General features: G+C 39.3%; 1 protein-coding gene across 4 annotated transcripts in view; it reads left to right on the forward strand.

The window, feature by feature from the left end:
- Window positions 1-20,464, forward strand: part of ATG10 (autophagy related 10) — an 81,892-nt gene that overhangs the window by 38,308 nt on the left and 23,120 nt on the right. For all 4 annotated transcript variants that reach the window (XM_072031135.1, XM_038170766.2, XM_038170765.2 and 1 more), the window contains exons 4-5: window positions 11,848-11,977; window positions 20,035-20,132. In XM_072031135.1, coding sequence (XP_071887236.1) covers window positions 11,848-11,977; window positions 20,035-20,132 — 228 coding nt within the window. The remainder of the gene's footprint in view (window positions 1-11,847; window positions 11,978-20,034; window positions 20,133-20,464) is intronic.

Below are 20,464 nucleotides of genomic sequence, written 5' to 3' on the forward strand. Positions count from 1 at the left end.
AAGTCATCTCATAATCAACACTGATATTATGCCTCCGCTTTCCTTCCCTTGAAAAGGTAAATCCCAGTGAGTCACAAAACTGCCACCAAAAGTTCCATTAAACCTTCATTTCTTTGAGCATTTTCCTCTGCCTTGTGTAGTCATCTGTGAGTCATTTCTGTGGAAATTGGGCTTTATCATCTGTCTCGGCATGAGGGACACTTAGTAGTTTCCCGCACGTCTGTCTCGATCTGTGGCTTGGAAGTTGCATCCTGAATGGCAAGAATAAAAGTCCTTCGAGAAGAGATGACGAAGTCACCTAAGCAGATCATAACGTTTAAGGAAACTGGACTAGTTAGGCAAATTCACTTCCTGTGCCCCTGTTGTTTGAGTGCTTCAGCCTGTTAGAACAAACATCTATATATCTATTCATCATGTGCACTCGTGTGCAAATGTTTGTGAAAACATATGCTTCAATGTAAAAGGCCAACACTTGCTTTTTTTTCTATGAACTGCATACTGTTTTGTAGCATTCAACATATGAAGGGTCCTGGTACTTGTGAACTGATTGCTGCAACTGTAAATTCCTGATCTGCTTGCATATTATTTCCGTACTTGGCAAGGTCAAAATGCAGAAGTCGTCTTGTACCTGAAACGTTACGGAATAGGGACCTCTGCGGTGATGTTTAAAATATCATATGGACACCAGGCCTTTATTCTAAAATTATACCTTCAGGGACTGCAGTTGAGCTGCAGAAAGCTATAAACAGGAGCTAAGAAAAAATCAATTGAGCCTTTGATTCTGGAGCATCACTACCATTCATAGGCTCTGCCTTATGAATAAAGTTATAGCATAGGATGTTAATAATATATTTAATTTATTTTTAGTTGCTTTTTCTTCCTCTACATCCTTTGTTTTGCAAATGCATGAAGTTTATAATGTTTAGGAAGGCATGCTCATAGTTGATTCTAGATTTATTCCTTTATATAACCAGAAATGAATTAAGTAGTAAATATCTTGCAGTTTCTGTGGGACCCTATTTGGGGTACATGCAGCAGCAAGCAGTACAATAAATGGTTCTTTCAGCAAATGTTTAGGAAAATGCTTTCCAAGAGATCTGCGCAAGATTAGAATTGCTGAGTGCTCTCCTCTTTGGCTTCCTGTTTTGGAATTAAATGCCTTCGGGACACTTGGAATATCTCAGTTTTGAAAAGCAAGAGCAATTTAACCAATTAAATACTTCATTGTCTTAGCTGTGATTTCAGTTTGTTGTAAATAGGGGCAAACATATGAAACGGTCCCTGAGATACCTTAATCAAATTGAAAGAATAAATTAGCTCCAGTAGCCATAGAATAGCTTTTGAGGGAAATTAGAGGAGGTAAAGTGTAGCAATCAGCCAAATCTACATTCTGGTTCTTCCTGTGCACATGTATATGATTCCTAGTTCTCTTCTTACTGTATGCCGTGTTTCTGGTCCTGTGGGACACTGAGTGAATCGCTTTCTGATCGAGTCGAGGAAATTGGGTCTGTTGAGCCTCTCACGGTTCGTGCCTTCTGAGCACAAAAGTCATCTGCAAAGGTTAGCACAGCATGGTGTCATTCACCTGGCTCCACGAATACTTTGGCTCTGCTCCCTGCTCCAGTGAATGCTTAGTGGCTCGTATGAGGTGGGACAGGAGAGGCGTCACCCGAAATGCCTTACAGCTTCGTGCTTGAACTGCTCATCTGAAAGAAGAGAAATGTGCATCCAGCTTTCCCCATGCAGGAGGAGGAGTGGCACAGGATGGGTGAATGCAGCATCCAGAGGATACCTGCTCTCCTTCTCCATCTCCAGTTTTCTGCTTTTCCCAAAAGAGGAAAGCTTGAACAATTTTTTGAACAATTTGATGATTGCCAGAAGTATTTTGCATAGCTTATTTATAAAATGTGAAGGGAAATTTAGATATGCTTCTGGAACATCTGTATAGAGAAGAATCTCTTCAGGTCTCTCCACCTACTGCTGAGCAATTACTTCTGCTACCAGAAGAACTCCCTTAAATGAGATAAATTGATGTATTTAGTTGTTTACAGATTATTTGGATTTTGCATCTCTGTAAATTATCTATGGCAACACTGTATTGGAGCTTAGCCAAGCACACCTATGTGCAGTGTGTACCATTTCTTGATTTTCTTAAAGCTTTTGCTTCAGTGGTGTTGGCTGTCTGTTGTATTTATATAGTATTGTTGACCATTACAGGTGTTCTGAGCTTCATACTGCTGTAAAACTATTTAGGTGTTCCTGATTTGGTACTGGGCTTTCTTGTCAATTGAAACAAAGCTTGCCTGAAGATGGAGATTATTAGAGGATTCATTCCAGTTGGGAACATTGTAAATTGTTCATTCAAATTTTCTACTTGGCTTCAAGTCCTTGGTTTTGGAGTACAGCTGGCTTCCAGGTGCAGTTGTACTGAGCTGTACAAAACTACTGGTGGTGTATTGTTATAATTGGGATCTTGCTCTGCTTGTGTGTTTTCTTTATTTGCCCAAAAGAAAGTCTCCTAACTGTTACTCAACAAAAGGAATACAGTATAGCTATCTTTATTGTTAGAAAATGCCCTAACAGTCTATTTTTAATTATAAGAATGTATTGCATTGTGCCTTCTCATTTGAATTTTGCGAATTTTAGCTACATTTCGTCAAACTACAATTACTTCTTTGTAAAGCCTGCTAGCGGTTAAAATTGCATTGAGTTCTATTATGTTCTGCATTCCTGGAAATTAATAGTATCGTGTAATACAGCATGGCAGTTTTCATTTGAGATCACATTAATAAAAGAAGCATTCAGTACTGTCTTTCCATCCAGTACGAATGTCACCAATATACATTTGGGGTAATTGTGATCAATGACATTTGATAACATTATAGTTATTAATACTTGCAGTATGTAGAGCATTTTGTTTGAAAATGAACCGAAGGGCTTTTGAGCTATCCAAGTCTAAATCTGGAGCTTTGTGTTTCCTGCGTAACAATGATTGGAGAGTAGAAAGTAAGTACATCTGTATTACATCATATATTAATAAAATTAGCCATTTTTTAAAGCAGGTAAAAGCTGAACTCATTTGACTTGGTGAAGTCCAGCCCTGTTCCTCAAAAAAAGAATAAAAAAAATATTTATTATGTTTATATCTTTCAAAAAGAAAATATTACTGGATCCTAGTATGATACTAGTTTTTGTATAAGTGTAGGAACAAATCCAGAGATTTTTTTTTTGAGAACTTACAAGTAAATTGATAACTATTCTGAATGATAGTTTTTTTTTTGAATTGAGATTGATTTTGAAATAGCTCATTATATTTTAATTTTCTCTTCCTGTTTTAATAATAGAAGAATCATATGTGCTTCAGCCTTAACATGTAGTTAATTTAATTGGACTCAAATAAATACTCATACTCAAATACACTAGTTGTAATTAAGCTATGTTGTTTATGGTTATGGTTTCTAATTGTTGTGATTGTGTAGTATAGGTTATGGCCAAGCTTAGTGTAGCATCTCAGGTAACTTTTAGGTTGTTTATTTAACCAGGTTCTGACAGACATAAAGGAAATCAGGTAGTATTTCCTTTTCCAACTAGGCAACATGCAGCCATTAATTACCCTGATTGCAGAGAGTGGTGTGATGGAAACCGTTCACCTCTCATTGGTGGTTCGAGCGGCCCGGTTGTGCCTTTTTCTTGTGATGTTTAGGGTGGGCATTAGAGCTGGCAACCCCTGAAACGCTTGTCCTGGCCCCGCTGCGGCTACCTGAGGTCCGTAGCACAGCACCAGGCTTCTGAACCGCACCATCTCCATTTCCCATCCAGACGCTTTTAATTACAACCTGTAACTTCAAATCTCATGTTTTTATAATGCCAGATTTTGTGACAATTTGAGCATTTCTGTCTGTAACGTTTTCACTTGAATTACTGCTAAACACTGTCAGCCTTGGCACCATTTTCATGCAGTTTCCCATCTGAGAAATTAATGAGGATTTGAGTTTGTCTTCTGTAAAGTAAAGAGCTGTAGGAATTTGCTGTCAGTCTCCCTATTGAATTAAGTGTGGCCAAAACTGGGTTGCTGCTGAGATTCTCAATACAGAAATAATAATCCGTGTTCTAAAAAGATAAAACTGACCTAAAATACAGCTGAACTGTTACCTTTCTCTTCTAATATCCCAATATTTTTTTCCTTTTTTGCCTATGATAAAGCATATTATTATGAAGTGTAGAGCCCAATCCCGGAAGCTCTTAAGACCAAAAAAAAAAAAAAAAAAGCAATAATCTTATGCAATAGTGCTTAGCATTATAGGAATAACTTTTCACAATTTGTACAAATGCAAGATAATAACATAAGTAATGGAAAAATGCTGCAATTTGTTGTTTTCCCAGATAAAGTTGAATGATACACAACTTAGTCCATGCGTCAGGTTTACACTTCTTTTATACTCTAAGAATTGTTGCAAACTAACTGTGCAGCCATGTATAGTCATGCCCACTTGATGCATTTTTCATGAACCTTGAAACTCACCTCTCTCTGTGCGTATATATGTATACAAGTGCATGTTTGTAGTTTGTCCTCATGTGGTTGCACTGTGGAGAACTGGCATGTTTTGCAAGTATTTTTATGCAAGTGTGGGTATAAAATTCCCAAATTTTCTATTGAATGCAATTTTCTTGTTTCAGTCTTAGAATGGTAAAACTGACATCCATAAATCTGTAGAGGTGACAACCACTGAAGGACATGGCTGCACATGGCAGCTCTGGCCAAAATTTGGTCCCGCAGAACCTTCTTCCAGCCCGTGATGTGCCTGGGTTCCCTGCAAAAGCCGTGGTCATGCCATGAAGTCGCTCTCAGTGTCGGCTCTACTAACACTGTGCTTCTTTTTAGAAGTTTTAGGAGCTGTTGGGGTCAGCCAGCCCATCGTTCCATGCTCGACTTTGTCCTTCCCCCTCTCCTGGTTGACTTGCCTTGCTTCCTAGCTTTGCTGTTAGCTGTAATTTCCACCAGAAGGGATTTTTCTGACATATTGTTCCGGCACTGAAGCCCTGTTCAGAACGGGTCCTTGTACTTACTACATAAAAAAGAAGAACAATGTCTCTTCTGGGGGAGGAGGAGAGCCACCAAATTCTGCATTTTACGTGTGACAACAGAGGAAGAATGAAGAGTTGATTTTGAAAGAATTCACCACCTTTATATGAACATAGAAAAAAAAAAAAAAAGAAATCACAACTGTTCTGTTTTCATGGTCCATTGCTTCTTTCACTTGAATAGATTTTGCTTTCACTTGTGATAACAGTTTTAAAGCAATCAAAAGACAAATCTAATTTCCAACCATTAGAAACGATTGTTAATGCATGAGGGACTACTAAAATTTTATGTGCTGCATCTTTTTGGGGTGGAAGTGTTGGTTTTGTTCTTTTGGTATGCCTTGAATGACAAAAGGCTGTGTTTTTTTGTTAGTAACCTGTATTTTCTGGGAGAAAGTCATTCTAATAATCACTGAATTCTTTGCCGTTATCAGTGTCAGGGTGCTGACTTGTCGTTAGGAGATTTTCCTTTGTGAAATGACTTGTTTAAGGGCTCCGTGTACCCATAGGGATCCATTTATTGTTTACCTCAACGTACGTCTGTGCTTTCCATAGGTGGCTTAGTGGCTTTTCAAGGAAGCTGTGTCTTCCAGAACAAGGCTCTTTGGGCTTGGTGTTTAGTAACATCACTGAGTGATTTAAGGGCCACTTTCTTTCTGTTGTTGGAGGGCAGTATTTAACCAGGTTCTTCACTTTGCTAATTGGATTTGAACAAACCCAAGATAGTAGGGAGGATCGTGTAGCAGCATAAAAATATAAATCCATCAGGTAAGTTTGTCATTTTTCAAGTCTCTTCTGTCATCCTTGCATTGCTTCATCTGTCACTAATGATGGCCACACCGCAAAACATGCGGAGATTGTTGGATTCCTCATATAGAGTTAAGATAAAAGAGCAATTTATTTACTATATGAAAAAGCTGAAACTGGTGGCAGAGACATTTGTATACCGTTCATCTTGCACTTAAATTATTCAGGAAGATGTCCACATTTTTGTGTTTTTACAGGCCGTGATACAGTGGGCCAAGTGTGATTAGGGCCTCTAAGTTTTAGCATAGTATGAGCATTTAATAGGGAAAGGAAAATGCTGGCAATCACTTAATACAAACTGAAATTCTCTTACTGTGTTAAAATAGAAAGCATGTGCTAGGACGGTTTTGAGGTTCTTACAAGTTTTTTTTTTTTATTATTATTTATTTTTTTTTTCATCCCCAGGATGTTTATTTTTGCAAGGGGATTGTTTTTTTGCATTTTATAGGCCGCCTCGCGATTTCCACATAATGGCTCTCTCTGAGACTGCAATCCAGGCGCTCGGCTGCTTGGCAGCTCAGCCTCCGCTCTGTCATCCCAGCTGGTGCCTCCTGCCACCGTCCCCAGCTCGTGGCGAGGGTCTGAGGGTCCGGATGGCTGCAGGGGGACGGCAGCCCCGGGGCTCCGAGCCTCTTTGCAGGCCTCGCTGCCGGCTCTGACTTGGTGCCGGGTTTTTTCGGCGTGGCAGGGGAAGGGCGGCTCGGCTGCCCTGGGAGCCAGCACCAGAGGGACAGAAACCAGCCGCAGGATGACCTGCAGAGACTAGCACAGCGGGGGCTGCAGGCAAAGACGTGAGGCATGGTCCAAATAAAAGTGGAGAACACCCAGGAGGAAGAATAAAGAGCGCAGATACAATCTCACCACGCTGCCGCGCCCTCCACATTAAGCGCGGTTTTAATTCTATCTGATGAGGGGAAGGCTGTCCTGCCATTCAGTTTGCATGCTCAGATCTCTGCGTTTGCCAAAGGGAAAGTGTTGAACCGGGAGGGGAGCTGCTCCGGGAAGGCTCTTGTGCTTCACACTGGAGCTCACAGCCGTTTCTGGAGGGAGAGGAGCACCACATGGGAGCAATGTGTGAAGGAGTACGTACACGATACATTAGTTCTCCAGCTCGGAGGCCAAAACAGAATCGAGCGTGGATGTATTCAAGGCGATGAAATCAGATTTGGTTACTGATCTGGACTGCATCTCCCTCTTCCCCCTCGTAATGGGACGACCAGTGCCAGTCGCGGTGCCTGCGTCCCCTTTTCCTCCCCTTCCTGCTCGCGGCCCCGTCCTGCCGACCTCCTGCAGCAGCATTTTATGTCTCAGGAGGCTCGCCTGGAGCAGGAGGAAGTAGAGGTCAAGGCGCCAAAAAAAGAGACGAGGAACATGGGAATTGGGAGAAAGGCAGCAGTGAAGGGATGATGCCCAGGAGAAACGACGTGCCTGCTGCTGCCGTTCAGACCACTGCTTGTCCCCAGGAAAAGGCTTCAGGCGCAGGGAGTTTGGGCTGAGTCAGGGAGGCCTGTGTGTGAGGTGGGGAGAGGGAAAGGCTTGGAGTAATGTCAGCAGAGGAGAATCCCCTTTCCATCAGGTGATTGTGCCCCTTCCCAGCGTACCCTGTCGCTCCCCTGGGCCTTCCCTTTCCATCGGAGCTCTTCTTCCAAAAGTAACCTTGCCTGAACCCGTGCCTTCCTGCCGCCTGCGGAGTGCAGCTACTGCCGAAGAAGATCAAAGCAGGCCTGCACCTCTCCCCTGCTCTCAAATTAACTTGTAACCACGAGATTTTAACTTGTCATCTTCATCAGAAGGAAAAAAAAAAAAAAAAAAGTTGCATTATTTTGTTTTCAGAGTGACATCCTACATCACTTCTGATCTATTGATTTAAATAATTCAGCATTTAAAAAGGAACAAATCAACTTAATTTGTTTAGGGGGTACTTAAAGGTTGAGAACAATTTTATATCAATTAAAATTAGTGATAATTCATTTATGACGGAACTAATATAATTAATTAGGTGGTTGCTGCCTATCTTTTTATAATAGATACATTGCTTTTAAACATCTGCTCAATAGTCCATTATGATAACACAAGAATGATTTTACATGAGAGCAACAGGGTAGCAGATGCTTCCTGATGACAACTTCCCAATTTGTTTAGGAAACAGTCGGTGAGTCCTTGATTCACAGCTTTAACATGAAGCATGGCAACCCTGCAAGCAAATTGCAATGCAGAAACACAAAATTATTAATAATTATTTATAAAATAAAATTATTTCATAGTTTTAAGGATTGCAATTTAAATCTAAACCTTCTAAACCTTTTGAAGGTGTTTAGATTTAATAATAAACTTATTTTCTTTACTCAGGCATGTTTATTTTGTCTTTACAAGATCCAAGCAAAATCATGAATTTGTTATGTATGTACAGGTATGAATGTTTTATATCAGTTGTTCAATCTCTTGATGTAAAAGTTGATTTCAGTATTGCCATTGTTAGAATAAAAATAAATAATCCAAATAAAATATCTAGAATATCTATACAACAGTATACGTGAAAAAAGTAGAACAATTAATTGAAGAAAAATTAAATAGGCTAGCAACTGAAAATCAAGATCTGTTTTTTTTTTTTTTTTTTTATGAGTTACACTTGCATTTAATGTTTGTGGCTTTAGCAGTAGTTGGTTAAAGACTGAAAAAGAGATGTCTTCTTTTAGGTTGATGTAGTGCTCTCTGAGGTTCCATGGCTTTATACAGCCATGCATAATTTTTAGATGTTCCAAAGATTGCCTAAAGTGACTGTGCTTGCTTTATTCATATCATCAGCAAAGTTCATCTCATCAGCAGGAGAGATACCATCAGAACTTTTCGGCTCCAAAGTGTACTTTCCCGGCATAAATCCTATGCATCATACTTACAGAGGCGGAAAAGTACAGGATTACACATCAGTGATGTATTTTTTTATGTAAAAGTCTTGCCACTGCTGTTTAACGAAAGGAAGGGGGATTAGAAATAGCCCTAAGAAGGATTCAGCTATCTGTCTTTCTATGCAGATCACAAATACAATGCTCCCACTTCTCACTAGAAATAGCAGGAAAGGAGATCTGATTATCAGAAACTGTCTGTGAATGAGCATAGGAACTTTGTAGTAGACCGAAGTCCATCTTGTAACAGAGCAGAAGAGTGTCAGTTTCAAAGCTGCTTCAAGCTTTGCATTCAGCTGAGTGCTTGACTTCAGACACTGCTTAAACTATCAGTCAGCGAACCCCAGGATAATGCAAAACGAATGCGTCCACAAATATTCTGCTCTCCAAAACAGTAATTTGTTTAGAGTAAAGCTGTTTATACAGCCTTCTTCCCTTGTCGGCTGCCTCTCCTGCCATCGAACTGTGTATGTCTTCTGGGAAGGCCACTTCTGGAGAAAATCAGCTTTCTCTGGAAGTAATAGGATGTTTTGGTAAGTAGCCCACAGTCTAATATCCTTCTGGTAATGGCAGAAATTCTCTTGAGAGTTTTCTCACTGGCCATATCAAGGAACAATGAAATTAGGAGGACTGACTGGCTCCTTCGCTTTCCTTTTCCTAATCCAGAAAATGAAGATAGAAGTTGCTTACCAGCTGAAATCCTTGCTAACCCAGCAGGCTGAATTCTTGATGACAAAGTTATTCTTAGCTTAATTTATGACTTTCTGAGATATTAAGTAGGGTATTTACAAAACATGTTTTCCCTAGGGGTATACAGCTTTTGAGTATTTAATTTTTGCGTATTTGAGTATTAAGTTACTTCTTTTCCTAGGTATTTGCAGGTAATAAAGAATATGACTCCTTTATCATTCAGTCTAAAATTACCACAAATCAGATGTTGGTATTTATGTGATGGTTTAGAGTCATTTGCATACACAAAACAGGAGAGAGAAGTATGTGTATACAGACAGCATTTTGGGGGGAGAACAACATCATCTAATACATGGCCATGTAGTCCTGCCATTTCCAGACGTGTTTTTAGGGCAAGTTAAGCTAGTGACTAAGCATAATACCCAATGAAGCATTTATGTCTGTAAAGCAGCATGGTTTTGATTCCAGAAGGCGAATCTGAGAGGGTTTTTCAAATTTTAATCTAGGTTCCGTTCTGGAACTCTTTCTCTTTCCCACCCCTATAAACTTGAGAGCCAAGTTGTTTTTTGATTTCTTTTACCACCTGCTGCTGATGTTCTTTCTTTTACTATTCACACTAAAGCACTGAAAACAGATCAATTTAAAGAAAGTTGTTTACTTTAGAGAATCACTCTTTTTGTCAAGAGATTTTTTTTTAATGGTATTTTTCTGTATTTGACATCTGATCAGATGCTCCAACATGAGGGAAGAAGAAAATACTTTGCTTTCTTAGTCTGTTACACAGTTTTATAGGAACTGGGGAACTGGGCATGGCATAACTAACTTTACCTGGCCCATGAACTCAGATACAGCAGTCATCATTGTTCCTTCTGATGTGTTTTCTTTCACATCCAGTTTTGTAAAAGTAGGTTAACATGGAGGGGATTTTCTTTACTGCTCCATTTTGGTACTTTAGATATCTTTTTACTGATAAGCTAAAATTGAGCATTGCTGCAACTGTCTAGAACCTCCCAGAAGCCTTCTACTCCATGACCATCTGTGATTTTCTCATTTAATGTCCAAAATTGTATTTACAGTACCTTTGTCTGTTGCTTCCCATGATCTGGGCTCTTTATTCATGATCTTCTATCCATGTGCTTCAACAGTATCTGGTTGTCTAAAATGCTAAATTTGGGCAAAATACCTTTTATGTGGAGTATCAAAAAAACCTTAAAGTATTTTGTGTCATTACCATTATAGTTTATCCGGTCTCTTCATGGATTGATTGATGGCTGAGTTACGGGTGTGAGATAAAAATAAATGGCTTTAAATTTCTCATGTGTTAAACCAGCATGGCGTTCAGAGGATGCTGGATCTTCTTTTCTGTTCAGTCTTTTTCATTTTGCTTGGGCAGAGACAGTAAACCAATATTCAAAGTTGGTTGGCAATAATAAACTTGTGAAGTGCACACCCAACCTATGGGGCATTATGGTTGCTTAGTTCATGCATGTAAATTTGGGGGTTTGAAAACCAAACAAGTCCACACCCGTAGTGTCTTCTTGGAAAGTTTGTTCTAACATTTAATCCTAGTGGCATTAGTAATTTAATTTTCAGAAATGTTGAGAATTGAGAAATGTTGAGAATTGTCGATTTTTAGAAAAGTCAAAACAACTGGGTGTTTAGCACCATTTGAATGTTATTTTGAAATTAACAAATTGATAAACATGTTAAGAGATTTATGCGCCAGCTGGGGAATATCTCAATGCAATAAATTCCATCTCTTCAGATTTTTTTCAAGTCTACAACATACATTAATTACTTTACACCTGAAATATACAGTAACAGGAGGAAAAATGTCTTAGCTTTTAGAAGTATTATAGTCAAAAACAGCCTTTTGCAAAAAGCCTTTAAAGACAGTAGAGCAGAGAATTTTTGGTGGATACTGTTGATGTGTCCTTCGGCGAGCAAAACCAGATTATTTAAGGATACACTTTTAAAATGGTTTATAGTAATGTTAATCAGAAGAGATGCAGCTGTAGTTAGCTTATTGTACAGGTATTCTGCCATAAAGATTTTAGAGAGCTTTTGCTTTTTTCTTTTGTTTACAAAAGCAGCCTGCACTTAGAAAGACCTCAGTTCTGCAAATGCCTGCACATAGTTCACAGAGTGTAAAAGTAAGTGTGCAAGATGTCTTTGTAGGTTTTGGACTGCTGTGATTTTCTTGCTGATTAAAATTCTTTTTGTAATACTAGAAGGGTGATGTTAAAGTGGTGATCACTGCTTTTTTCTGTTCTATATGTTTATTAATTACAGCACTTGTAATTAACTTCCTCTTGATAAAAATACAAAAGTTGATATATTATTATGTTCATGTTTATTGTTTTAGGAATCTTTGGATGATTCTCAAGTAGCTGGAGCTTGTGCAACAACAGAAGAAGTGGTTCGCTATGAATATCATGTCTTGTACTCCAGCAGCTACCAAGTGCCCGTGCTTTATTTTAGGGCTTGCTTTTTAGGTAAGACCAATTTTGTGTTAGACAAAGTGATGAATAAAAACATGTCAGATGCCACAGATGTTAAAAACACAAATTTTATATTAAACAGAGGAACAAAATAATGATCGTATGTAATAAGAAAGTAAGAGATGAGACTGTTCACCAGTAAATTTTATAATACTCCAGACACAGAGCTTCAGGACCTTGGAGTAGATGATATCATCTCAGCCTGAAGGAGGCTGATCTTTGGCTCCTGGCATCTTGCCTGTGGTTGACTAAAACTGCTGATCATTTTTCTTGTTCTTTCCTTTAAATGAATACAAAAACCTTAAAGCTGCAGGTTTGAATTTGACTATGAAATAAGTGGAGAGAATTACAGTGCTTCAGCAGAACTGTGTCTGCTTCTTTGAAGCCTGACTTTGAGCCACAAGGCTGGGGTGTAAATGAACCTTTTAAAGTGTATGTTGTTTTCTGCTGAAATCAGCTGCTTTAAAAAATAACGACAATAATAAGATATTGCCTTTTTCTATCTATTAAAACTGTTTCTTGAAACACTAACTGATCTTTTTTTCCTCCTAAGATGTACATCTTGTTACCCGTTACTCAATTGCTACAGCTACTGTGATTTTACTCACCATCCTGTCAGGAAGGAAGGAGGAACACAGAGCCTTCCTCCAAGGCCACTGTTAGTGTCACTTATTTAATCAGCAAACATAGAGTGATCACACTGCAGCACTGGCTGTGCTCTGTTCCTCTCTGCCCGAAGACTGCGTACCAAGGGCTGAGGGACTGAAATCTTCAAGTCATTTCTTCAGTCTCCTGCATGGTAGCATCAGCATCTTTTGTGTTTTGAATAATCTCCTAACTTTATCTAGATAAAGATGTCTGACTGTTGCCAGAGATATCTTTTTTCTTTTTAATTAAAAAGTAGCTTAAGATGCTTTGAATGTGTTTGGTAGATTTAATCACTCTCTGCCTTATATTGTTTAATGGTTTCTAATTTTGCAGTGTTGGCATTTTAAAAGGCACTTTAGGTTTAAAATTGAAGAACAAATTCTCATAGACTCCCTGGTGAAAAGATTTTAGTCAGAGGTGCAGTTTCAGGAACGGATAATTTGGGGTAAATTTTCAAACTGGGACATGGGGAATTGGGGACATTGCTCTATCTTTACCACCAACAGAACTCATTTGCACACATCCTGCTGCAAATTTATTTCTAGAATTATTACAGGCATTTAGAAATGTGCAGTGTTTTGCCTTTAAACTTATGTGTAGACAGAAGGGTGAAGAAAGTTTTTCTGTAAGAGACAGGTTAACCTATTCGTGGTCGTGAAAAATGTCATCATCTTGTTTTTTTTGCCGAATTAATAGTGCATAGTCTCTACAGAAGAGATGGAGATGCTGCAGGTAGAAGAAATAGGACACTATTTCTACTGTACTGTACTTTCATATAATTAGTATTCACCATAAGCAGTTAATCACCAGAGAAGAGCTCCCAGAGACAAAACAAGTTGTTTAGCTTGTCAGCATCAGGGAATCGGAGGTGTTGAAACATGACTCCTTATATCTGGAAGTGGATATTACAGAAGCTAGTGGATGATCTAATGCACAATCGTAGTATTATGTGCCAACAGCTCCCCTTGCAGTACAAATATGTAATTGCTCCTGCAAGTGAGATTATGTTTTAAAATGCTTTTTGGGAACCTTTCACAATGGAAAACAAGGACTTTTTTTGAGATAATTCCTGAAGTCACCTGGGCTCTCTTTCACATTTAATGCTTTCTTTTAACATATAATGTTCTCTGACTCTTGAAGAGAGAAGGATACAAAATACTGATAATAAGTACTTCTCCAAGAATATTTTCAGCTGTTATTCTCTGATTTCAGTTCTGGATAGTTTATTTTTGAAAACAGCAAAATCTGTCATCACTGCAAATAATTTATCTGCCTATACAGTGCTATCTGAAGGCACCAATGTGGGTTTTTCAGAAACATGCAAACATCAGTCAATCACAATCACCTGAGCTCTCTCAGAGAAATATCTTTTGTCTTGCCCTGAGCCTAATATGAAGAAAATTCTAGGTAAAGCCCCGAGATTTTTTTTTTTCCTGAGAAAGATCATAGTCTTCCTGTGATAGGCTTCTCACCTTGTTTCTCAGACAACTAGAAATACTCACTGCTTTCCTTATCTGAAATTTTCAGAGAAGAATCTTCTTCTGAGACCTGCATCAATTTCTCACTCTAAATTCCTACTATTGTTTTCAGATTAACTAGCAAAATGGGTTCTTCACAAGTCTCTTGCAAGCTGCTCATGGTTTCCCTTGAATCCTGTCCATACTGGTCCTCATGTTAATTAGAGCATGTTGCAAGAGGTGAAGGTGAGCTATAATCCTTCCAGTGTTTCCACAGCCCTGCCCTGTTTTGTCTTCCCCAGCAGCAGAGCATGGAGGTTGAATTTAAAACTCTGCTTCCTCTCTGGCAGTATGTTAAGTGGCCATTATAACTCGAGGCCTGCCTAGGAAATAATAATTCTTCTGTTCAACCTGACTAAGTAGTTTTGCTTGTTTTGCAATGCAATTCACTTCCTCACTTTGTATGTTATGATAGCAACCAGTGCCAGTCTGGCCAAATCTGTGCTATTCCAAATAGACTCTAAAAACTTTTCTAGAGTAATTAAATCCTTCTTTTCTCCCTCCATTTTTCACTGACTGCTTGTCTCCAGCAGTCCCTCCTAGGAAAAAGGCTTCTCAAAGGGTCGCTGTGGAGTTTTTCCCATCCTCTCTATCAGGGTAAGCATCTTCAGGAGCTTGTGTCAGTGAGGACATCTGGTTTTCACTCGTTTCTGCTAGTGGTTGCACTTAAACATTGCAGGTCAGTCCTTCCAGCAGAAAGACAAAAGCTGAATTGTAGCCTTATCCTTGCTGCTGTTTAAATGGGATGAGTTATTTTCTGGAATTCATCTTTAAACCGCTTTTCTCTTTTTTGTCAGAAGAAGTTTGATATGTAAGGTAGTAACAAGGTAATGGCTTGAAATTTTAATTTCAATAGGACTAAAACATTTTGAAAGACATCTAAACTTTCTGGTAGTCTCTGGGGATAGATTTACAGGGAAGATTTTGTTCTGTGCAAGGACAAATACTTCAGCTGAAAATGATTAAATGTGATGACTGTCTGGAAAGATGCTTGGGAACATTTCAGGATACAAGAAGATATTTTTAGGATACACATATACATCTAAGAAATATTTTTCACCAGTTCACGATACTTTCCATGTGGCATATATTCCTAAATTCAGACCTTCTGAAGTCCAGACAGTGGTCCTCAGTATCTCAGTGTCAGAGAACTAGGTGTCCTTTCTCCAATATTAGTCTTACGTATGTCATACCTTTGAAAAGCAGGAACCCTTCTTTCTTTTTCTGGCTTCCGAGATTACCAAAGAGGTAGCTGAAGAAATGCATGAACCCCTTGCTGAGATCTGATGTCAGCAATTAGCCCTCTTAGAGACAGATGGTGTAGGCAATTAGCCTTCCCCTTCAGTGCTGGCATCAGCCAGATGGGCTGGGCTAGGTCCAGTAAGCTTTCTTTAATCAGCAGAGTATTTCCCCTTTTCTTCATCTTTAAGATGTGAAGGAACTTCAGTTTTTTCCTGAATTGTCATAATCTAAAACCATACATAAAAACACCTCTTGCACTGACAGTGAGGTAGCAGTAACAAAATCACAGGTGGACACAGGTATCATTCAGGAAACACCCTGTATGTCAAGAAAAAAAAGGCTTGTCTCACACTTTGCTGCTTCTTTTTCCTGCAAAGCTAGAGAAAGATTCGTGAATACTGACTAAGCACCAAAAAGAAAGAGCAGGAGTAATGGGAGTCAACACAGACTGCACCCCAGCTCACCTAGGAAAGAGTGAAGAAAGGGGATTTTCAAGTTGACCTGCTCAAAATATGTTTAGCTTTCTGACAATACAGATAGATCCCTGCCAATAAAAACCATGCTAATCAGTGGTTAGAGAGAGACAGCTTGGAAGATAATGTAGCTTCCTCCAACCCTGAAGGCATGACTTTCTGTGTTCATAACAGTACTGAGCCTGATGGATGCACTTTCCAGAAATCAGACTTACTTTGTGAAGTCAAAAGCACTCTCTCCTTTCTCAGAAAAATGTCTCTTCTTAAGACCTTGTTCTGTAAGAAAGGGCTGGATCATGGTTTTGGACATGTGCAAAATTTTGTTAAAAGAAAATCTGCTTTTTAATTATTTTGTACTTCTGGTGATAAAAACAAGTTAACCCCAACTGGACCTTCACCAAGCCTTTTGAAGCAAGTGTTTGTTATTAACAAGGCAGTTTAAATAATAAAAATCAGAGTTTCTGATAGGAATGCTGTAGTTACTCTTGTCTGACTGTTACAGCAGGCGAACTGATTGATTCAAGCCCATAGTGAGTGGCAGAAGTAGTACCAGTATTAGGAGTTCTTGACTCTTATCCATCAGCTTCTTTCTCAAAAAGTATCTCATCTGGTTGTCTCCCAGGCTCTTTTGTCCCTTCTTGTTGCATCAGAGTCTGCATTTTGTCCTAGCACTGATGAGTGGATAACGTGTTGTGTGCCAGGCTTGTGGCCTGTCAAGGGTAGGGTAAATCTGGCATGACCCACAGGCAGCTACCGACTGCAGTGTGGTAGAAATTTCCTTTTGCTCTCTGTGGCAATTGGTGTGATTATTTAATGAGGTGAAATATACAAAGCATGCGTATAACCACGAATTTTTGATTCTGTCAACACACCTGCTCCCAGCTATACCTGGGACAGGGTTTAGGATGAGCACCTTGGGGCTTAGGCAGGCACCTCAGCATCTGCGTCACCCTGTGGGGATGGTGGATAAATGCACTGCAGGGTGAAACTGATGCCTGCGCCTTCCTCTCCTGCCACTTCTCTTTGCTCGCTGCTGCCGTCGCCTTGTTTTTCTGGCTGTACGTGGGGAGCTCGGCTCCGTGACAAGAAGCGGCGCCACAAGAGGCAGAGCGGCCGCCTGGCTCAGCGGGTGCCGCCGTGGCCCCTTGTTGCTAGCAGCAACAATTACAGGCCGCTCCATCAGCCCCTAGACACGTGAACGCTGGCAGCCCTGGAAAACAGTGGGCTGAAAGTGCCCAAAGAATACAGAAGTGTGTTTTGTGCCAAAATGGGAGATTGGGATTAACGTGGCTTCACTTATATCGACCTAAATGATTCAATGTGTGCTGGCAGCCCAGAAAGCCACCCGCACCCTGGGCTGCACCAACAGCAGGGTGGGCAGCAGGGCGAGGGAGGGGATTGTCCCCCTCTGCTCTGCACTGTGAGACCCCACCTGGAGCCTGTGCTCAGCTCTGGGACCCCAGCACAAGAAGGACAGGGATGAGCGAGTCCAGAGGAGGGCCACAAGGATGATCAAGGGGCTGGAGCATGTCTCCTGAGAAGACAGGCTAAGGGAGTTGGGTTTGTTCGGCCTGGAGAAGAGAAGGCCCCAGTGAGACCTCACAGCAGCCTGCCAGTGCCTAAAGGGGGCCGCAGGAAAGCTGGGGAGGGACTCTGTGTCAGGGGGTGTAGGGGGAGGGCAAGGGAGAATGGCATTAAGATGGCAGAGCATAGATTTAGATTAGATATGAGGAAGAAATTCTTCACTCTGAAGGTGGTGAGGCTCTGGACCAGGCTGCCCAGAGAAGCTGTGGATGCCTCATCCCTGGCAGTGTTCCAGTTAATCTTTAAGTTCCTTTCCAACCCAAACCATTCTGTGATTATATGATAAACAAATAAAGAAATTCACACACAATGAGGACTTTTAAAACATGTAACACAGCTCCAGTCAGATGACCTGAGATGAGTTTTATCATCCATACTTATCTTTTGATACAGAAACAGGAGGAAGAACAAAGCAGACTACAAAAACTTAAAACTCTTCTTCACTTCCAGCTGCTATCTAACATACTAGGACTTCTATTAGTCATTTGAGATCTTAGTGTAACTTTTATTTTATTTAGTTTTGTTTTGTTTATTAAGTTTCATTCAGAGGGAAAAATGACAGACTTTGAGGTCTTCATCCTGCAAAAAGCAATGGGAAAACTACCCATTAATCACCTGTCTTTTTGCAAGGGTCTTACAGTTCCCAGCTGTGAAGCTAAACCTCATGTCCATTTTAAGTATTGATAAGTCATTCTTTCCTGCTGTATTTGTATTCCCGTCTTCTAGGAAACTGAGTTAGTCAGTCAGATGAGAATTTATAGGAATACAATACTTGGGAGTATGTATGAAGTCTTACTAAAAACAAAACAACATAAAAAAAAAAAAAAGGACTTTATACTCATTTAAAGCTTAGTGAAACATATTATAATTGTGCAGAAAATTCCGAATGTAGGGAGGCTTAAATCCAAGGGTATTTCAATATGTAAGTGCCTGATCAGAATGCCCAGATCAATTTTTATTCTTAAGTGAAACGCTGCAATTAGTTTATAATAACTATTGAAGTGTATATCTGACTGTGATCTCACTCTGGTGTGATGCAAAACTTCTGGTTTTAGTTTATATGTATTTTTATCCAAAACGAAAATAATTCTATACCAAAATATGATGGACAGTATGCTGCTTTTCATACACAAAGTAATAAGACCCATGAGGCAAAACTCAGGTAATTTTTAACTATGTGATTAATCCTTGCTCCCATATTTGATAATTTCTATAAATGAGATGGTTAGTCAGAGTAATCCATTCTATCTCAATTTGCTCAAGTGTTGCTATAAAAATTCACAGAGATGTAAAGGGCAAAATCTAGAGTGGTAAATCAAATTTTTCATTTGAATGTATGTTGTTTTAGATTTCCATTTACACTCACTCTGAATTGCCTTTGCAGGTTGTATAGAAAACAGAAAATTGCAAGTATCTATGGTATTTTGTATTATTTGTACACAGATGATCTGAGCATAACTATTTCCTCCTAAACTATTTCCTCCTAAACTTCACTTACTCTCTAGTAACAAATTTCTTAGCAAGTGTTAGACTATTGCCAGAACAACTGTGATATCTGCCATCACAGGACAGGGGAGATGCAGGTCTAGCAAGTCTCATGTTCCTGAGGATGGCATAGCGTATCTACTTAATATTCTGTTGCCTTCGCAGATACTTCATTTGCTGTACATCTTAATGCTTCTGTTATATGGTGCTTAAGTAAGGGCAGAACTTGGTGCAGTTTTTTCAATGCATGCAGAAGATAAGATAAAACAGAGACTGTAGGCAGCTGTTTTTAACTTACATCTAAACATGGCATTCAAATGTTAATTGGATGAATAAATCTTGTTCATTTTACAGACATGAAAATGTCAGTAGAATAAAACTAGTTATCACAGGATAATGGTCTCTGACACCTAATAGATGTTACGATGAAGCAACTTATTGAAAGTATATCAAAATATCCTATTTCTATTTGTCAAAAGCAAATATTCTGAAAAAATTGACATGATTATTTTCAAAGTGGTAATACCTTGGCATAATTCTAACATCACCGCTGAAATGTGCTGTGACAATGTGGCTCAAGAAAAAAACGTCTTAATGTCTCAGATGTTTCAAAATATGTCTCAAGGAAAGAAAAAAAAAAAAGTCCTCTAAGTTACCAAAGGGCAGTGAACTTTTGACTGCATAATTTTGTTCCTTGCATTTTTTTCCATTCTCTCACTATGAATTACATGTATTTACATGAAATAACTGTTAATGATACTATTCTGTGGTTTTTAATCTCTCTTACTCAAGCATTGTTTTACAAAGTTAGTTTAACTTTACAACTTGAAACTGGGAAAGTGAGTTGTTCCTCTCAGGGGATGGAGAAGTATAGGATAGTTTTGAGAATTTGGGCTAGCTTTATACACACATCCAGTTAGGATTTGAGCATTACTGTTCTGGAGTTTTGAGGCCAGAAGCAGCTCAGTCACATTCTGCTGTTTTTTCCATCTGTCTGCAGATAATCAGTATTTTCAGATTTTCTTTTGCTGTACTCTATTAAAGATATAGCCTGCTTAAGAGCTCTGACTGTGGGTGCTTTTTCCCCTCCCCTCTACCACAGATGGAAGACCTCTAACTCTGGATGAAATATGGAAAAGTGTTCATGCGTGCTACCAGGCTCGTCTGCTGGAGGGGCCCTGGGACACTATTACACAGCAGGTGAGAAGCCACTCGTCCATTACAAAATTGATGGTTGCAATATATGCCCAAATCCTCAATGGCCTTATTTCTCTCCCGGACACAAATAAAATATATACAAGTCTTACTGAGGTGCTGTTGAGCCAGTTATGAACAACAGTTTCAGACCTGGATTTTGAAGAATACATAGATGTTCACCACATAAGACTTAGTGTGACCATATCTCTCGTTTAAAATCCTTCTCAAAAGCCAGTCCTGAAAACTGATAATTTCTAAGTAATTTTGGTTTTTGGCAACTATAAAAATAGACTTACTTGCTTACTTAAGTAAAATATAGCGGTGTAATAGTTCAA

This window comes from Anas platyrhynchos, chromosome Z (assembly GCF_047663525.1).
Source record: "Anas platyrhynchos isolate ZD024472 breed Pekin duck chromosome Z, IASCAAS_PekinDuck_T2T, whole genome shotgun sequence".
In the NCBI taxonomy this organism is placed as follows: Eukaryota; Metazoa; Chordata; class Aves; order Anseriformes; family Anatidae; genus Anas; species Anas platyrhynchos.